The sequence below is a fragment of the Ranitomeya variabilis genome, chromosome 6, assembly GCF_051348905.1.
Source record: "Ranitomeya variabilis isolate aRanVar5 chromosome 6, aRanVar5.hap1, whole genome shotgun sequence".
NCBI lineage: Eukaryota > Metazoa > Chordata > Amphibia > Anura > Dendrobatidae > Ranitomeya > Ranitomeya variabilis.
Window position 1 is genome coordinate 583,863,045 of NC_135237.1, and position 16,330 is coordinate 583,879,374.

The 16,330-nt window shown below is 50.1% G+C and overlaps 1 protein-coding gene across 2 annotated transcripts in view; it reads left to right on the forward strand.

Moving 5' to 3' along the window:
- MAF1 (MAF1 negative regulator of RNA polymerase III) overlaps positions 1-16,075 on the forward strand; it is a 48,057-nt gene extending 31,982 nt beyond the window's left edge. Inside the window, exons 3-9 of one of the 2 annotated variants that reach the window (XM_077271606.1) lie at positions 957-1,057; positions 3,474-3,602; positions 3,716-3,881; positions 3,996-4,117; positions 13,323-13,442; positions 14,002-14,097; positions 15,241-16,075. In XM_077271606.1, coding sequence (XP_077127721.1) covers positions 975-1,057; positions 3,474-3,602; positions 3,716-3,881; positions 3,996-4,117; positions 13,323-13,442; positions 14,002-14,097; positions 15,241-15,262 — 738 coding nt within the window. In that variant the 5' untranslated portion in view covers positions 957-974 and the 3' untranslated portion in view covers positions 15,263-16,075. The remainder of the gene's footprint in view (positions 1-956; positions 1,058-3,473; positions 3,603-3,715; positions 3,882-3,995; positions 4,118-13,322; positions 13,443-14,001; positions 14,098-15,240) is intronic. The other variant, XM_077271607.1, reaches the window with a different exon arrangement.
- Positions 16,076-16,330: the final 255 nt, after the last annotated feature.

Consider the following 16,330-nt stretch of genomic DNA (forward strand, 5'->3'; position numbering starts at 1 on the left):
CAGAACACCAGGAATGGCAAATTCACACCTGGCGCCCTGTGCTCTTCACAGATGAAAGCAGGTTCACACTGAGCACATGTGACAGTCTGGAGACGCCGTGGAGAGCGATCTGCTGCCTGCAACATCCTTCAGCATGACCGGTTTGGCAGTGGGTCAGTAATGCTGTGGGGTGGCATGTCTTTGGCGGGCCGCACAGCCCTACATGTGCTCGCCAGAGGTAGCCTGACTGCCATTAGGTACCGAGATGAGATCCTCAGACCCCTTGTGAGACCATATGCTGGTGCGGTTGGCCCTGGGTTCCTCCTAATGCAGGACAATGCCAGACCTCATGTGGCTGGAGTGTGTCAGCAGTTACTGTAATATGAAGGCATTGAAGCTATGGAATGGCCCGCCCGTTCCCCAGACCTGAATCCGATTGAGCACATCTGGGACATCATGTCTCGCACCATCCACCAACGTCACGTTGCACCACAGACTGTCCAGGAGATGGCGGATGCTTTAGTCCAGGTCTGGGAGGAGATCCCTCAGGAGACCATTCAGGCACGTGGAGGCCACACACACTACTAAGCATCATTTCCTTGTCTTGAGGCATTTCCACTGAAGTTGGATCAGCCTGTATCTTCATTTTCCACTTTGATTTTGAACATCATTCCAACTCCAGACCTCCGTGGGATATTAGTTGTGATTTACGTTGATCATTTTTAGGTTTTATTGTTCTCAACACATTCTACTATGTAATGAATAAAGATTTACAACTGGAATATTTCATTCAGTGAAGTCTAGGATGTGGGATTTTAGGGTTCCCTTTTATTTTCTTTGAGCAGTGTATTATCCCCCCCCCCCATACAACAGTGGTCTCCTCCATATATTATCGCCAGCCCCCTAACTTCCTTACATCAGTGGTCCCCTCTGTTTATTATTTTCCCCGACTATCTTCATGGTTCTGTGCTCTGCAGGTTCCACCTCTCGTGGGAATGAAGCTTCTGGAGAATTCTCACTTTGAAGCTGTCAATTCCCAATTGTGTGCTGAGACCGGAGACTCGCATGTGATCGGCAGGTGAATAATCGGCGCAGCCAGGGAGGGAGGAGCCATGGGTGCCCTGGCGGCCTCATCCGGCTCCCTGCGGAGGCCGGCCTTGCTTTGCGCCCTCTGTGTCTTCCTTCCTAAGGCCAGCCTTGCTCTCTGGCTGGCCTCTCCTCGCACCCTCTTTGCTTTCCTTCCTCTGGCCTACTTCGCGTCACGCCCTCTTTGCCTTCCTTCTGCCGACCTTGCCTTGCGCCCTCTTTGCTTTCCTTCCTTCCTCCGGCCGTCTCTCCTTGCGCCCTCTTTGCCTTCTTTCCGCCTGCCTCGCCTCACACCCTCTTTGCTTTCTTTCCTCGCCTCACTCCCTCTTTGCCTTCCTTCCGCCGGCCTCGCCTCGCACCCTCTTTGCTTTCCTTCCTTCCTCGCCTCGCACCCTCTTTGACTTCCTTCCGCCGGCCTCACCTTGCGCCCTCTTTGCCTTCTTTCCTCCGGCCGGCCTCGCCTCGCACCCTCTTTGCTTTCCTTCCTTCCTCGCCTCACGCCCTCTTTGCCTTCCTTCTGCCGGCCTCCCCTTGCTCCCTCTTTGCTTTCCTTCCTAGGGCCGGCCTTTCCTCGCGCCCTCTTTGCTTTCCTTCCTTCCTCCAGCCAGCTCGCCTTGCGCTCTCTTTGCTTTCCTTCCTTCCTCCGGCTGGCCTTTCCTCGCGCCCTCTTTGCCTTCCTTCCTCCGGCCGGCCTCGCCTTGTGTCCTCTTTGCTTTCCTTCCTCTGGCCGACCTTTCCTCGCGCCCTCTTTTTTGCCTTCCTTCTGCCGGCCTCGCCTTGCTCCCTCTTTGCTTTCCTTCCTCAGGCCGGCCTTTCCTCACGCCCTCTTTGCTTTCCTTCCTTCCTCCGGCCGACCTTTCCTCGCGCCCTCTCTGCCTCCCTTCGGCCGGCCTCGCCTCGCGCCCTCTTTGCTTTGCTTCCTTCCTCGCCTCACGCCCTTTTTGCCTTCCTTCTGCCGGCCTTTCCTCGCGCCCTCTTTGCCTTCCTTCTGCCGGCTTGCCTCGCCTTGCGCCCTCTTTGCTTTCCTTCCTCCGGCCGGCCTTTCCTCGCTCCCTCTTTGCTTTCCTTCCTCCAGCCAACCTCGCCTCGCGCCCTCTTTGCTTTCCTTCCTTCCTCTGGCTGGCCTTTCCTCGCACCCTCTTTGCCTCCCTTACGGCCGGCCGACCTCGTCTCGCACCCTCTTTGCCTTCCTTCCTCCGGCCGGCCTCGCCTTGCGTCCTCTTTGCTTTCCTTCCTCTGGCCGGCCTCGCCTTGCTCCCTCTTTGCTTTCCTTCCTAGGGCCGGCCTTTCCTCGCGCCCTCTTTGCTTCCCTTCCTCTGGCCGGCCTCGCCTCACGCCCTCTTTGCCTTCCGTCGGCCTGGCCTCGCTCCCTCTTTGCTTTCCTTCCTTCCTCGCCTCACGCCCTCTTTGCCTTCTTTCCGCTGGCCTCGCCTCACGCCCTCTTTGCCTTATTTCCGCTGGCCTCGCCTCGCACCCTCTTTGCTTTCCTTCCGCCGGCCGGCCTCGACTTGTGCCCTCTTTGCTTTCCTTCCTCCGGCCAGCCTTTCCTCGCGCCCTCTTTGCTTTCCTTCTGCCGGCCTCACCTTGCGCCCTCTTTGCCTTCCTTCTGCCGGCCTCACCTTGCGCCCTCTTTGCCTTCCTTGCTTTCTCTGGCCGGCCTTTCCTCGCGCCCTCTTTGCCTCCCTTCCTCCGGCCGGCTCGCCTCGCGCCCTCTTTGCCTTCCTTCCTGCAGCCGGCTTCGCCTTGTGCCCTCTTTGCCTTCCTCCGGCCGGCCTTTCCTCACGCCCTCTTTGCTTTCCTTCCTTCCTCCGGCCGGCCTTTCCTCGCGCCCTCTTTTCCTTCCTCCGGCCGGCCTTTCCTCGCTCCCTCTTTGCCTCCCTTCCTCCGGCCGGCTCTCCTTGCGCCCTCTTTGCCTTCCTTCCTGCAGCTGGCTTCGCCTTGTGCCCTCTTTGCTTTCCTTCCTTCCTCCAGCCGGCTTCGCCTTGTGCCCTCTTTGCCTTCCTCTGACCGGCCTTTCCTTGTGCCCTCTTTGCTTTCCTCCGACCGGCTCGCCTCGCGCCCTCTTTGCTTTCCTTCCTTCCTCCAGCCGGCTTCGCCTTGTGCCCTCTTTGCCTTCCTCTGGCCGGCCTTTCCTCATGCCCTCTTTGCTTTCCTCCCTCCGGCCTGCTCGCCTCGCGTCCTCTTTGCTTTCCTCCGACCGGCTCGCCTCGCGCCCTCTTTGCTTTCCTTCCTCCCTCCCAGCTGGCTTCGCCTTGTGCCCTCTTTGCCTTCCTCCGGCCGGCCTCTCCTCGCGCCCTCTTTGCTTTCCTCCCTTCCTCCGGCCTGCTCGCCTCGCGCCCTCTTTGTCTTCCTCTTGCCAGCCTTTCCTCGCTCCCGCTCCCTCTTGACAGCTTTCTTATGTATTGCAGGATTGAGAGCTACTCGTGTAAGATGGCCGGGGACGACAAGCACTTGTTCAAGCAGTTTTGCCAGGATGGGCAGCCACATGTTTTGGAGGCCTTGTCTCCTCCGCAGACGGGCGGCGTCAGTCCCAGCAGGTACTTGTTTTGGAGGTGCTGATATTTCGGGACTCGGTATCTGCCATTCTTGGGTGGTCCGAGCTTTATGGGTGGGATCCGCTCTCAGGTTTTCTCTGCTTTGTGTCTTGCAGGCTGGGGAAGAGTCTCGGCGGAGATGAGGAGGGCCCGCTGAGTGACAAGTGCAGTAGGAAGACCCTGTTTTATCTGATCGCCACACTGAATGAGTCTTTTCGCCCAGACTATGACTTCAGTGCAGCACGGAGTCATGAGTTTAGTCGGGAGCCTAGTCTGAACTGGGTAAGTATCTGATCACTTGGAGGTGTTGGCGGCTGTCGTGTCCTCGGTGAGGGACAGGCCAGGTGCAATGGCACAGCCACCGATTCTCAGAGACCCCTGCCCTGTCGCCCTCAGGTGGTGAATGCTGTGAATAGCAGCCTGGTGTCTGCTCTGGGTGAAGACTTCACTTCCCTGAAGCCTGATCTGTGGGACGCTGTGGATGAGGAGATCTGCCTGTCGGAGTGTGACATCTACAGGTATGAGGTGCTGACAATGGCGCGGCCCGGGACGATGTGCGGGTGGTCTGATTGCCTGCGTACTGCCTGCTCCAGTCTCTCTGCACCCTAGCTGGGGTAAAGTCAGGTCAGCATCACCTTACTGGTAGATCAGCAGTGTCGAGGACTGATGACGTTTATCCATCCCTGGACCTTTTTCAAGGCCTTCTCAATAATAATCCGCATAGCCGTACAGCTAAAGAGTAAGGAACAAGACCTCCTTCTACTCCTGATTATGTGGAGAGATGGATATACAGTGGCTTGGGAGAGTATTCACCCCCTTGGCTTTTTACCTATTTTGTTACATTACTACCTGTGTAATCTGATTTGTGTGTGATGCATCAGCACTAAATGGTTGAAGTGAGAAAATATAGGCATAAATTAAATTTATGGGATAAAATAACTAAAAATTGGCATGTATGCTTGTATTCATCTTCATCTCCAAACGCCGCCATGAAGGCCAAGGGGACCGCCAGACAAGTCAGAGTTTTGTTATAAAGCAAAAAAAAAAATTGGAATATATTATAAAAATCTCTGAACCCCGGAGCACCATCAAATCCATCATCGTTAAATGGAGAGAACGTGGTACCACAACAGAGCTGCCAAGAGAGGGCCACACACCACGACAAAGCCCAGGGCTGGCGACACTGCCTGTAATCTGAATGATCCAGACGTATTATTTCAGTAGGCCCAGGGACATGAGCTGGAGTTCATGTGAGAATGGCTGGTGACCCTTGTTGTCACTGGATTATTGATCACTGGCTGCCATCGTGGCCTGGCTGCTGATCAGCTGTTGTATCTGTTCTTGTATTGCAGTCCTAGTACTGTTCTATCTTTGGGAAACAAAGGCACAATGTTTGAATGTTTCTTAATATGTTGATGACCCATTGGTGCTCTGCATTATGAGGCCATGTGCACACGTTCAGTATTTTTCGTGTTTTTTTCGCGTTTTTTCGCTATAAAAACGTGATAAAAACGCTAACATATGCCTCCCATTATTTTCAGTGTATTCCGCATTTTTTGTGCAAATGTAGCCTTTTTTTCCACGAAAAAAAAGCAACCTGTTCATTAAAATGCGGAATTGCGGGGATTCCGCACACCTAGGAATGCACTGATCTGCATTGATCTGCTTACTTCCCGCACGGGGCTGTGCACACCATGCGGGAAGTAAGCAGATTATGTGCGGTTGGTACCCAGGGTGGAGGAGAGGAGACTCTCCTCCACGCACTGGGCACCATATAATTGGTCAAAAAAAAAGAATTAAAATAAAAAATAGTCCTATACTCACCTTCGATGGCCTCCGGAGTCTTCCCGCCTCTCCGCTGCATGCTGCTGCTTCGGTTTCTATAGCTGGTGTGCGGTGAAGGACCTGCGATGACGTCGCGGTCTTGTGATTGGTCGAGACCGGTCATGTGACCGCGACGTCATGGAAGGTCCTGAACCACACCGGCATCTATAGGAACGGACGCCTGCAGGTGAGTATAACCATTTTTTTTATTTTTTTATTATTTTTAAACATTCTATCTTTTACTATAGATGCTGCATAAGCTGCATCTATAGTAAAAAGATGGTCACACTTGTCAAACGCTATGTTTGACAAGTGTGACCAACCTGTCAGTCAGTTTTCCAAGCGATGCTACAGATCGTTTGGAAAACTTTAGCATTCTGCAAGCTAATTACGCTTGCAGAATGCTAAAAAAACGCGAAAAAAGCGGAAAAAAAACGCAAAAAAAAAAAATGCGGAACTCTTGCAGAAAATTTCCGGTTTTCTTCAGGAAATTTCTGCAAGAAATCCGGACGTGTGCACATACCCTCATGAAGGACAATCTCTGCATGTTGTTTGCACACTCCTGCAGTGAGCGGTGGCCTCCTACCGCCTTCTCCCAAGCCTGTGGTGGAATGACTGAATGAGAAGCTGTGACCTATTAAAAGGAGGATCTGCCGGTGTTCAGAGTCTACAGAAGTCATGGCATCATCGCTCCAACTGAAGAAATACAGAGCTGCCACATTGACCATCACTGAACCCTCAGACGTTTAGAAAATACAGGTTGGGACAATCGGGCCTCGTAGCTCAATGGACTGTCATCTTCCTTGTCGTTATCTCCTCACTGTGGGGACCTGTCAAAAGGCGGGGTTCCACTGGTGGGAGTATGCGACACTAATCCTGGCAGGTCAGTGAAAGGGTGACTATAATTTGCACCATCTTTGGTATTTGCTGGAACTGTTCTATGTGTTATTTGCCTGTTTTGTGGCTCAATAAAGTATTGCCAAACTTTTTTACCCTCACCCTGTGTTGTCTGAATAGTGTTCTGCCCACGGGGAGAGAGCGCGGGCGTTCAGTGGTATGAGCCCTGAGCAACGTGGTCCTTCTAAAGACTGCCGGGCAAGCGGACGAGAGCACCCACTAACCCTGTATCTCTACACCAGGTAAGGAGGCAGCACAGAGACCAAAGGTAACCCTGAAGAAGCTGCAGAGTTCCCAAGCAGAGACTGGAGCATCTGTCCATATGACCACAATGAGCCATACACTCCATAGAGGAGGCCTTTATGGAAGAGTGGGCAGAAAAAAGCCTTTACTTACAATTTGTGTAAGGCTCATTTTGAGTTTGCCAAAAGACATGTTGGAGACTTCCCAAATGTATGGATGATGATTCTGTGGTCCGATGAGAACAAAATTGAACTTTTCGGCCACCAAGGTAAGCACTATGTCTGGCGTCAAATCGACACAGCTCATCACCCCAAGAACACCATCCCCACAGTGAAACGTGGTGGCATCATCATTTTGTGGGGTTGTTTTTTGGCAGCAAGGACATGGTCTGAGTCGTGGAGAAGATGGGTGGTGCGAAATACAGGGATATTCTTGAGTACAACCTGTTTGTCAGTGATTTAAGACTGGGTCGGATGTTCATTTTCCAATAAGACAATGACGTAAAAGCATTCTGCTATAGAAACACTCAAGGAGTTGAAGTGTAAATGTTCTGGAGTGGCCGTGTCACAGCCCAGACCTTAATCCAACGAAGAGTCTGTGGTCAAACGTGAAGATCGTTGTTCACCAGAGGAAACATCTAACGTGAAGGAGCTGGAGCAGTTTTACCTTGAGGAATGGGCAAAAATCCCAGTGGCCAAATGTGGAAACTCATGAAGACTCATCCAAAGTGACTGGAGACCTTCCTTTTGCTGCAATTATCTCTGCAAAGTACTGACTTTAGGGAAGTGAATATTTTTGCATATTGAAGTTTTCAGTTAATTTGTGTTTTGTTGTTTGCTTCACAGTAAAAAGAAAACCAAATGTTCACAGTTGTCGGCATGTTCTGTCCATGAACTGATGTAAAGCGACAAAACAGTGAAATTCCAGGTTCTGAGGTGGTAAAGCACGGAAAATGCCAAGAGGGGTGGGGGTGAATATATTTTAAAGCCACTGTATGTCTGCACACAAACACTGTCGTATCTACGCTCTCACGCCTGCCAACACTGTCGTATCTACACTCACGCCTGCCAACACTGTCGTATCTACACTCACGCCTGCCAACACTGTCGTATCTACACTCACGCCTGCCAACACTGTCGTATCTACACTCACGCCTGCCAACACTGTCGTATCTACACTCACGCCTGCCAACACTGTCGTATCTACACTCACGCCTGCCAACACTGTCGTATCTACACTCACGCCTGCCAACACTGTCGTATCTACGCTCTCACGCCTGCCAACACTGTCGTATCTACGCTCTCACGCCTGCCAACACTGTCGTATCTACACTCACGCCTGCCAACACTGTCGTATCTACACTCACGCCTGCCAACACTGTCGTATCTACACTCACGCCTGCCAACACTGTCGTATCTACACTCACGCCTGCCAACACTGTCGTATCTACACTCACGCCTGCCAACACTGTCGTATCTACGCTCTCACGCCTGCCAACACTGTCGTATCTACGCTCTCACGCCTGCCAACACTGTCGTATCTACGCTCTCACGCCTGCCAACACTGTCGTATCTACACTCACGCCTGCCAACACTGTCGTATCTACACTCACGCCTGCCAACACTGTCGTATCTACACTCACGCCTGCCAACACTGTCGTATCTACGCTCTCATGCCTGCCAACACTGTCGTATCTACACTCACGCCTGCCAACACTGTCGTATCTACGCTCTCACGCCTGCCAACACTGTCGTATCTACGCTCTCACGCCTGCCAACACTGTCGTATCTACGCTCTCACGCCTGCCAACACTGTCGTATCTACGCTCTCACGCCTGCCAACACTGTCGTATCTACGCTCTCACGCCTGCCAACACTGTCGTATCTACGCTCTCACGCCTGCCAACACTGTCGTAACTACGCTCTCACGCCTGCCAACACTGTCGTATCTACACTCACGCCTGCCAACACTGTCGTAACTACGCTCTCACGCCTGCCAACACTGTCGTATCTACGCTCTCACGCCTGCCAACACTGACATATCTGCGCATGCACGCCCGCCCGCCCGCCACAGACGTATCTACCATCTAACCCAGGGGTGTCAAACTGCATTCCTCGAGGGCCGCAAACTGGTCATGTTTTCAGGATTTCCTTGTATTGCACAGGTGATAATTTAACCACCTGCACAGATAATGATTCCAGCACCTTGTGCAATCCTAAGGAAATCTTGAAAACACGCATGGTTTGAGGCCCTCGAGGAATGCAGTTTGACACCCCTGATCTAACCGTAACTACTTTACGGAAAATAATAAATTAATGACCAGTGTTCTGTTCTAATGATCAGCAGCGTCTGCATATGTCTCTTCTATTCTTTCTGAGGATTTATCCTTCCTGTGAATCACTGACCTGAGATTTCGTTGTTACCTGCAGTTTTTTTTAGAATGGCTTCACATCTATGTAGCATGGAGTCGCCAACTTCTGCTCCGGTCACCTGTTATTCCAGCCCAGGATGCTCGGACGACATCTCACAATGTTTTGGCACTTGTTGACTTTGCCTCAGAAATGGCATTTTTGTTGTCTTCCCCCCCCCCCCCCCCCCCCCCAAGTGTCTTTTGGACTAAGGTCCCTGGATTGGGCCGGCTGCTCCATAACCTCCATTTTGTTGGGCTGGAACCAAGATTTTGCTCATTTACTGGTGTGTTTAGGGTCATTGTCTTGGTGAAACCTCCATTTCAGTGTGAGGCAACATGGCCTCTTCAAGTATTGTAATATCTGCAAACTGGTCCATGCTCCCTGATGTGCGGTAAATAGGTCCGGCACCATAGTAAGAGAAGCCTGCTCCTATCATGATGCTTCACCACCATGCTTCACTGTGTGCAGAGTGTACTGTGGCTGCAGAGTTTGGGGGATCGTCTGATGAACTGTCATTGGTAACGTGAGACTGTCTGTGATCATCCTGGAGCCGATCATTGGTAACGTGAGACTGTCTGTGATCATCCTGGAGCCGATCATTGGTAACGTGAGACTGTCTGTGATCATCTTGGAGCCGATCATTGGTAACGTGAAACTGTCTGATCATCCTGGAGCCGATCATTGGTAACGTGAGACTGTGATCATCCTGGAGCCGATCATTGGTAACATGACACTGTCTGTGATCATCCTGGAGCCGATCATTGGTAACGTGACACTCTGTGATCATCCTGGAGCCGATCACTGGGAACGTGAGACTGTCTGTGATCATCCTGGAGCCGATCACTGGTAACATGAGACTGTGATCATCCTGGAGCCGATCATTGGTAACGTGAGACTGTCTGTGATCATCCTGGAGCCGATCATTGGTAACGTGAGACTGTGATCATCCTGGAGCCGATCATTGGTAATGGCAGACTGTGATAATCCTGGAGCCGATCATTGGTAACGTGAGACTGTCTGTGATCATCCTGGAGCCGATCATTGGTAACGTGAGACTGTCTGTGATCATCCTGGAGCCGATCATTGGTAACGTGAGACTGTCTGTGATCATCCTGGAGCCGATCACTGGTAACATGAGACTGTGATCATCCTGGAGCCGATCACTGGTGACGTGAGACTGTCTTTGATCATCCTGGAGCCGATCACTGGTAACGTGAGACTGTGATCATCCTGGAGCTGATCGTTGGCGGAGCGTTTCCCATTCTGGCCATTCTTCCATCCATTTGATGGTCGTCTTCTGTTTTTCTCCTCGTCTCTCCGGTTTGGTTTCCATTATAAAGCATTGGAGATCATTGTAGCCGAACGGCCGATCATTGTCTGCACGTCTGTATCAGTCTCACATTACCAATGATCAACTCCAGGATGATCACAGAGTCTCACGTTACCAATGATCGGCTCCAGGATGATCACAGTCTCACATTACCAGTGATCGGCTCCAGGATGATCACAGTCTCACATTACCAGTGATCGGCTCCAGGATGATCAGTCTCACGTTACCAATGATCGGCTCCAGGATGATCACAGACAGTCTCACGTTACCAATGATCGGCTCCAGGATGATCAGTCTCACGTTACCAATGATCGGCTCCAGGATGATCACAGACAGTCTCACGTTACCAATGATCGGCTCCAGGATGATCAGTCTCACGTTACCAATGATCGGCTCCAGGATGATCAGACAGTCTCACGTTACCAATGATCGGCTTCAGGATGATCACAGTCTCATGTTACCAATGATCGGCTCCAGGATGATCACAGACAGTCTCACGTTACCAATGATCGGCTCCAGGATTATCACAGTCTGCCATTACCAATGATCGGCTCCAGGATGATCACAGTCTCACGTTACCAATGATCGGCTCCAGGATGATCAGACAGTCTCACGTTCCCAGTGATCGGCTCCAGGATGATCAGACAGTGTCACGTTACCAATGATCGGCTCCAGGATGATCACAGACAGTGTCAAGTTACCAATGATCGGCTCCAGGATGATCACAGTCTCACGTTACCAATGATCGGCTCCAGGATGATCAGACAGTTTCACGTTACCAATGATCGGCTCCAGGATGATCACAGACAGTGTCACGTTACCAATGATCGGCTCCAGGATGATCAGTCTCACGTTACCAATGATCGGCTCCAGGATGATCACAGACAGTCTCACGTTACCAATGATCGGCTCCAGGATGATCACAGTCTCATGTTACCAATGATCGGCTCCAGGATGATCGCAGACAGTCTCACTTACCAATGATCGGCTCCAGGATGATCACAGACAGTCTCACGTTCCCAGTGATCGGCTCCAGGATGATCACAGACAGTGTCACGTTACCAATGATCGGCTCCAGGATGATCACAGACAGTGTCAAGTTACCAATGATCGGCTCCAGGATGATCACAGTCTCACGTTACCAATGATCGGCTCCAGGATGATCAGACAGTTTCACGTTACCAATGATCGGCTCCAGGATGATCACAGACAGTGTCACGTTACCAATGATCGGCTCCAGGATGATCAGTCTCACGTTACCAATGATCGGCTCCAGGATGATCACAGACAGTCTCACGTTACCAATGATCGGCTCCAGGATGATCACAGACAGTCTCACGTTACCAATGATCGGCTCCAGGATGATCACAGTCTCACGTTACCAATGATCGGCTCCAGGATGATCACAGACAGTCTCACGTTACCAATGATCGGCTCCAGGATGATCAGTCTCACATTACCAATGATCAACTCCAGGATGATCACAGAGTCTCACGTTACCAATGATCGGCTCCAGGATGATCACAGTCTCACATTACCAGTGATCGGCTCCAGGATGATCACAGTCTCATGTTACCAATGATCGGCTCCAGGATGATCACAGAGTCTCACGTTACCAATGATCGGCTCCAGGATGATCACAGACAGTCTCACGTTACCAATGATCGGCTCCAGGATGATCACAGTCTCACGTTACCAATGATCGGCTCCAGGATGATCACAGACAGTCTCACGTTACCAATGATCGGCTCCAGGATGATCACAGTCTCATGTTACCAATGATCGGCTCCAGGATGATCACAGACAGTCTCACATTACCAATGATCGGCTCCAGGATGATCACAGTCTCATGTTACCAATGATCGGCTCCAGGATGATCACAGACAGTCTCACGTTACCAATGATCGGTTCCAGGATGATCACAGACAGTCTCACGTTACCAATGATCGGCTCCAGGATGATCACAGACAGTCTCACATTACCAATGATCGGCTCCAGGATGATCACAGTCTCATGTTACCAATGATCGGCTCCAGGATGATCACAGACAGTCTCACGTTACCAATGATCGGCTCCAGGATGATCACAGACAGTCTCACGTTACCAATGATCGGCTCCAGGATGATCACAGACAGTCTCACATTACCAATGATCGGCTCCAGGATGATCAGTTTTACCTTCTCCAATAAACTGTAATCACAGGAACATTAAGATCTCTGGGGATGGACTTGTAACCTTGACATTGCTGACATTGGTCAACAATTTTGTTTTTTGTGTCCTCTGACCGTTCTCATATCCTCTTTCTGTTCTCCATGCTTATTGTGACACACACACACACACACACACACACACACACACACACACACACACACACACACACACACACGCTTGAGTCCACTTTATTTGGTTTCAGGTGTGATTTTGATATTGCTCACACCTGTTACTTGCCACAGGTAAGTCTGAGCAAGCATCACATGTTTGAAAACAAAGTTGTTTATCAATTTTGGAAAGGTGCTAACAATTTTTGTCCGGCCCATTTTTGGGGTTTTGTGTGAAATTATGTGTAGTTTGCCTTTCCTTCTGTTTGTTTTTTTTTTGTGTTGTTCCAATACACACAGAGAAAATAAACATGTGGAATTGGAATAATTTTCTGGGAGAAATACTTCATGTTCTTAAACATTAAGGGTGCCAGCACTTTTGGCCAAGACTGTATATCCATATCAGCAAGAGTAGAAGGGTTTTTGTCCTTCATCTTTATTTGTAAGGGTTTGTATTGTATATGGTGGTTTTTTTGTTTTTTTTTTGTTCAGATGGCCTTGACAAAGGTCCAGAGATGGACAAAAAGTGTCATCTATGACACTGGACTCTGGGTTCCTGCTGATCCCCCGGTGAGGGATCCTCTGTCTCACATTACCCAAGTGTCGGCTTTTCTGCTGATTCTGAGGCTTCCTCCAGATCCTTCCACTGGACACCTGCCTGAATTAAGTCAGTGCCAACCATGTCTGTCTCTCCTCATAGCTACAACCCCGACCTGGACTCCGATCCCTTTGGAGAAGATGGGAACCTGTGGTCCTTCAACTATTTTTTCTACAATAAGAAGCTGAAAAGAATAGTGTTCTTCACATGCCGCTCCATCAGGTAATGGGCAGAGCCATGTCCCGTATTTCACCCCCAACCCACCACATCTTTTGGCAGCTTTTCATGCATGAGTGCCCCCTTATTCTTGGCAGCTTCCCCACACACCCTCAACTGTCTTCAGTTTTCTGCGCTTCTCCTTTTTCTTCGGCAGTTTTCCACGTTCGGCCTCTCCTCCTTCTTCGTCAATTTTCTCGCTTAATCCTCTCCTCTTTCTTTGATAGTTTTCCCCCAGGCGCCTCTCCCTTTCTTAGGCAGTTTCACCAGCAAGCGCCTCTCCTTTCTTTGGCAGTTGCACTGTGAGCGCCTCTCCGGCAGTTTTCCCCGCACGCCTCTGCTCCGGCAGTTTTCCCCGCACGCCTCTCCTTTCTTTGGCTGTTTTTTACTGAGTGTGCCTCTCCTCCTTTCTTTGGCAGTTTTCCCCGCGTGCCTCACCTGTACACATCTGTACATGTTGATCTGGCTGCATTCTGTTGACATGTCGGCTCTCCCCCATCTCCTAGACACCTGTATGTCTTCATTGCCTTCAGTAGATCTGACCTCGGTTCCCCTTGTTTTTCAGCGGGTACACCTATAAACGGGCTGATGTGGGCTCAGAACTAGATATGGATCTTGAAGAGGAAATGGAAGATGAAGCCAGTCACATCGGAGGTGATTGGTAAGACTATTTTAATACAGACTGTAGTGAAATGTGTATGGATGTATGACCAGCTTTAATTAACATCTGTCCTGAGACTGCAGCTCTCACAAAGGTCATGACCGATGTTATCCTGAGCTGGAAGTCTCCAGTCACCCCAGGGGGGATTTCCTGAACACACACAAGTGGAAACATTTCACACCTTTTGACTCTTTTGAACAGACAGGCCAATTGCAGCCCCACACTATTTACTATGAGAAAGATCTCACAAATAGGTTCAAATAAAAATAATGTATTCATTGGTGAAATAGCCAGGATCCAGTCACAAACCAGGGATTAGAATATTGACCAGAGAGGCTGGTCTAGATATTTGACCTCCAGGTTGACTCTATAAATTAGGCCTTTACACATAGATACACATTCACAGATTGAGGGGCAGCCAAGCTGATGTGAGCCAGTCCATATTCATCCCCCCCCCTCAGGGAGCAAAATGCCAGACTGCAAAGTTTAGATATTTCTGTAAGTTTTCTCACTTTTATTTTTATAACTGTTTTGCATGTCACTTTTTATAGCTTTTATTGTAAGCATTGTACCTTTTCTATTAAAGTTTAAAACTTTACGTTTGAACCTTGTATGCTCTAAAGGATCCACAGCCTTGGAGTGTGTGATCCTGCTGATTGGCAGTCAGTAGTAGTAATATTTCCGGGACTCATCGCCTGTGTGTTCGTTGAGTGGTGGCAGCGTGTATGAGCGGGTGTGTGGTCTGGGTCGGTGTGTGATTTATGCTCCCGTTGCAGCATAGGACAGAGGCTGAATGCTGGACTTAGTGAGAGGAGATATTAACCCTTGCAGGCGCAACCCCCAGTCACGTGCTGAGAAGCCGGTACGTGACACAGACTTTTCCTAATTATCATTCTGCTAACATTAGTGGTCTAGAAACAGTCAACAAGCAGGATGTTTTTATTCTTTGGCTGCAAGGAATGGGAAATGTCTGCAGATTTGATTGGCCGTGTAATGCCTCATCATGTTTGCGCCCTGGATGGGTCACCTGGGCCCATCTCCTGCGAGTCCTGCAGCTGCAGACTGTGGAGATATTTCGGTGACGTCCTCCAGCACTCGGCCTGTCGGATGTTCTGCATTTTAATCCTATTTCTCTTCTTTCAGGCCTTCAATGATGTGCAGCTAATGTGGATGGTTTCCGTCCAGCGTGAGCCCGGGATGTTATGGATCTCGTGCTCTTTGTCTGATCCTCCCCTGTGCACTGCAATCTCCGTGTGTTGTCCTGTGGTGCCTGAGGTCTTCTCCTTGTGCTGCTGATGAGACCTGGAGACGTTGATGGAATAGCTCCTTATATACCTGGAACTCTGCTATTAAGACTTTCCCATTCTTCGCGGAGAGCAGACGCTGACTGTTGTACATAGAGGATCCGTACTCGTCTTTTGTAAATCTCTTTTGGGACAGTCGTATGAGAGGATGAGTGCTGTATCGTTGTGGCTATCCAGCTTTTTGCTCTTCTGTTTAGTTTTGGGCTGTGAACATTTCTGATATTGGCTTGTATGTGCAATGAGTGTTTCCTGTATATATTCAGATTGGCCACTGCACTCGATAAAGAAGGTCATATCGGGGTCGGCGATGTTAGAGCCTACCCCTTATGTAGGCCATTTTACAAAGCCAGTCCTGGCTGTCATGACCTTTTAGTCTTCTCATCACAGCCTGACCATGGACTACTCCGTTCTCCTACAGAGTGAGCCCTTCACAGCCTGGCCTTGAACTACTCGTCGCCCGTCACAGCCTGGCCTCGGACTACTAGTCGCCCGTCACAGCCTGGCCTCGGACTACTAGTCGCCCGTCACAGCCTGGCCTTGGACTTCTTACTTCTGCGTGAGAACTGTCTGTTCCTCTGCATACAGTATTGGTTGCAGAATGTTTGTGTTTTTAGAAGTTTTTTTATGCAATTGGTAATTTTCTCCACATTATTAAAGATTCTTTGAAAACAAGACTTGTGTCTTCAGCCAATTGGTTGGTGAGGTAGTGTGAAGCATCCAGCTTCTTCTGTAGTACATGTTCTGCTGCTCTCTCCCTAAACCTGACAACCTGGCTATACAGCTACAACTTGGGCACATCAAACTCTGACTACTAATGTCCACCACCAACATTGAAAACCACTCTGTCCATTCCTGACCCCACTGGCTATCCACAACTTAACCCAAAACCGGAACATGCTGCTGCGCACCTCTGACATAACCAAACCTGG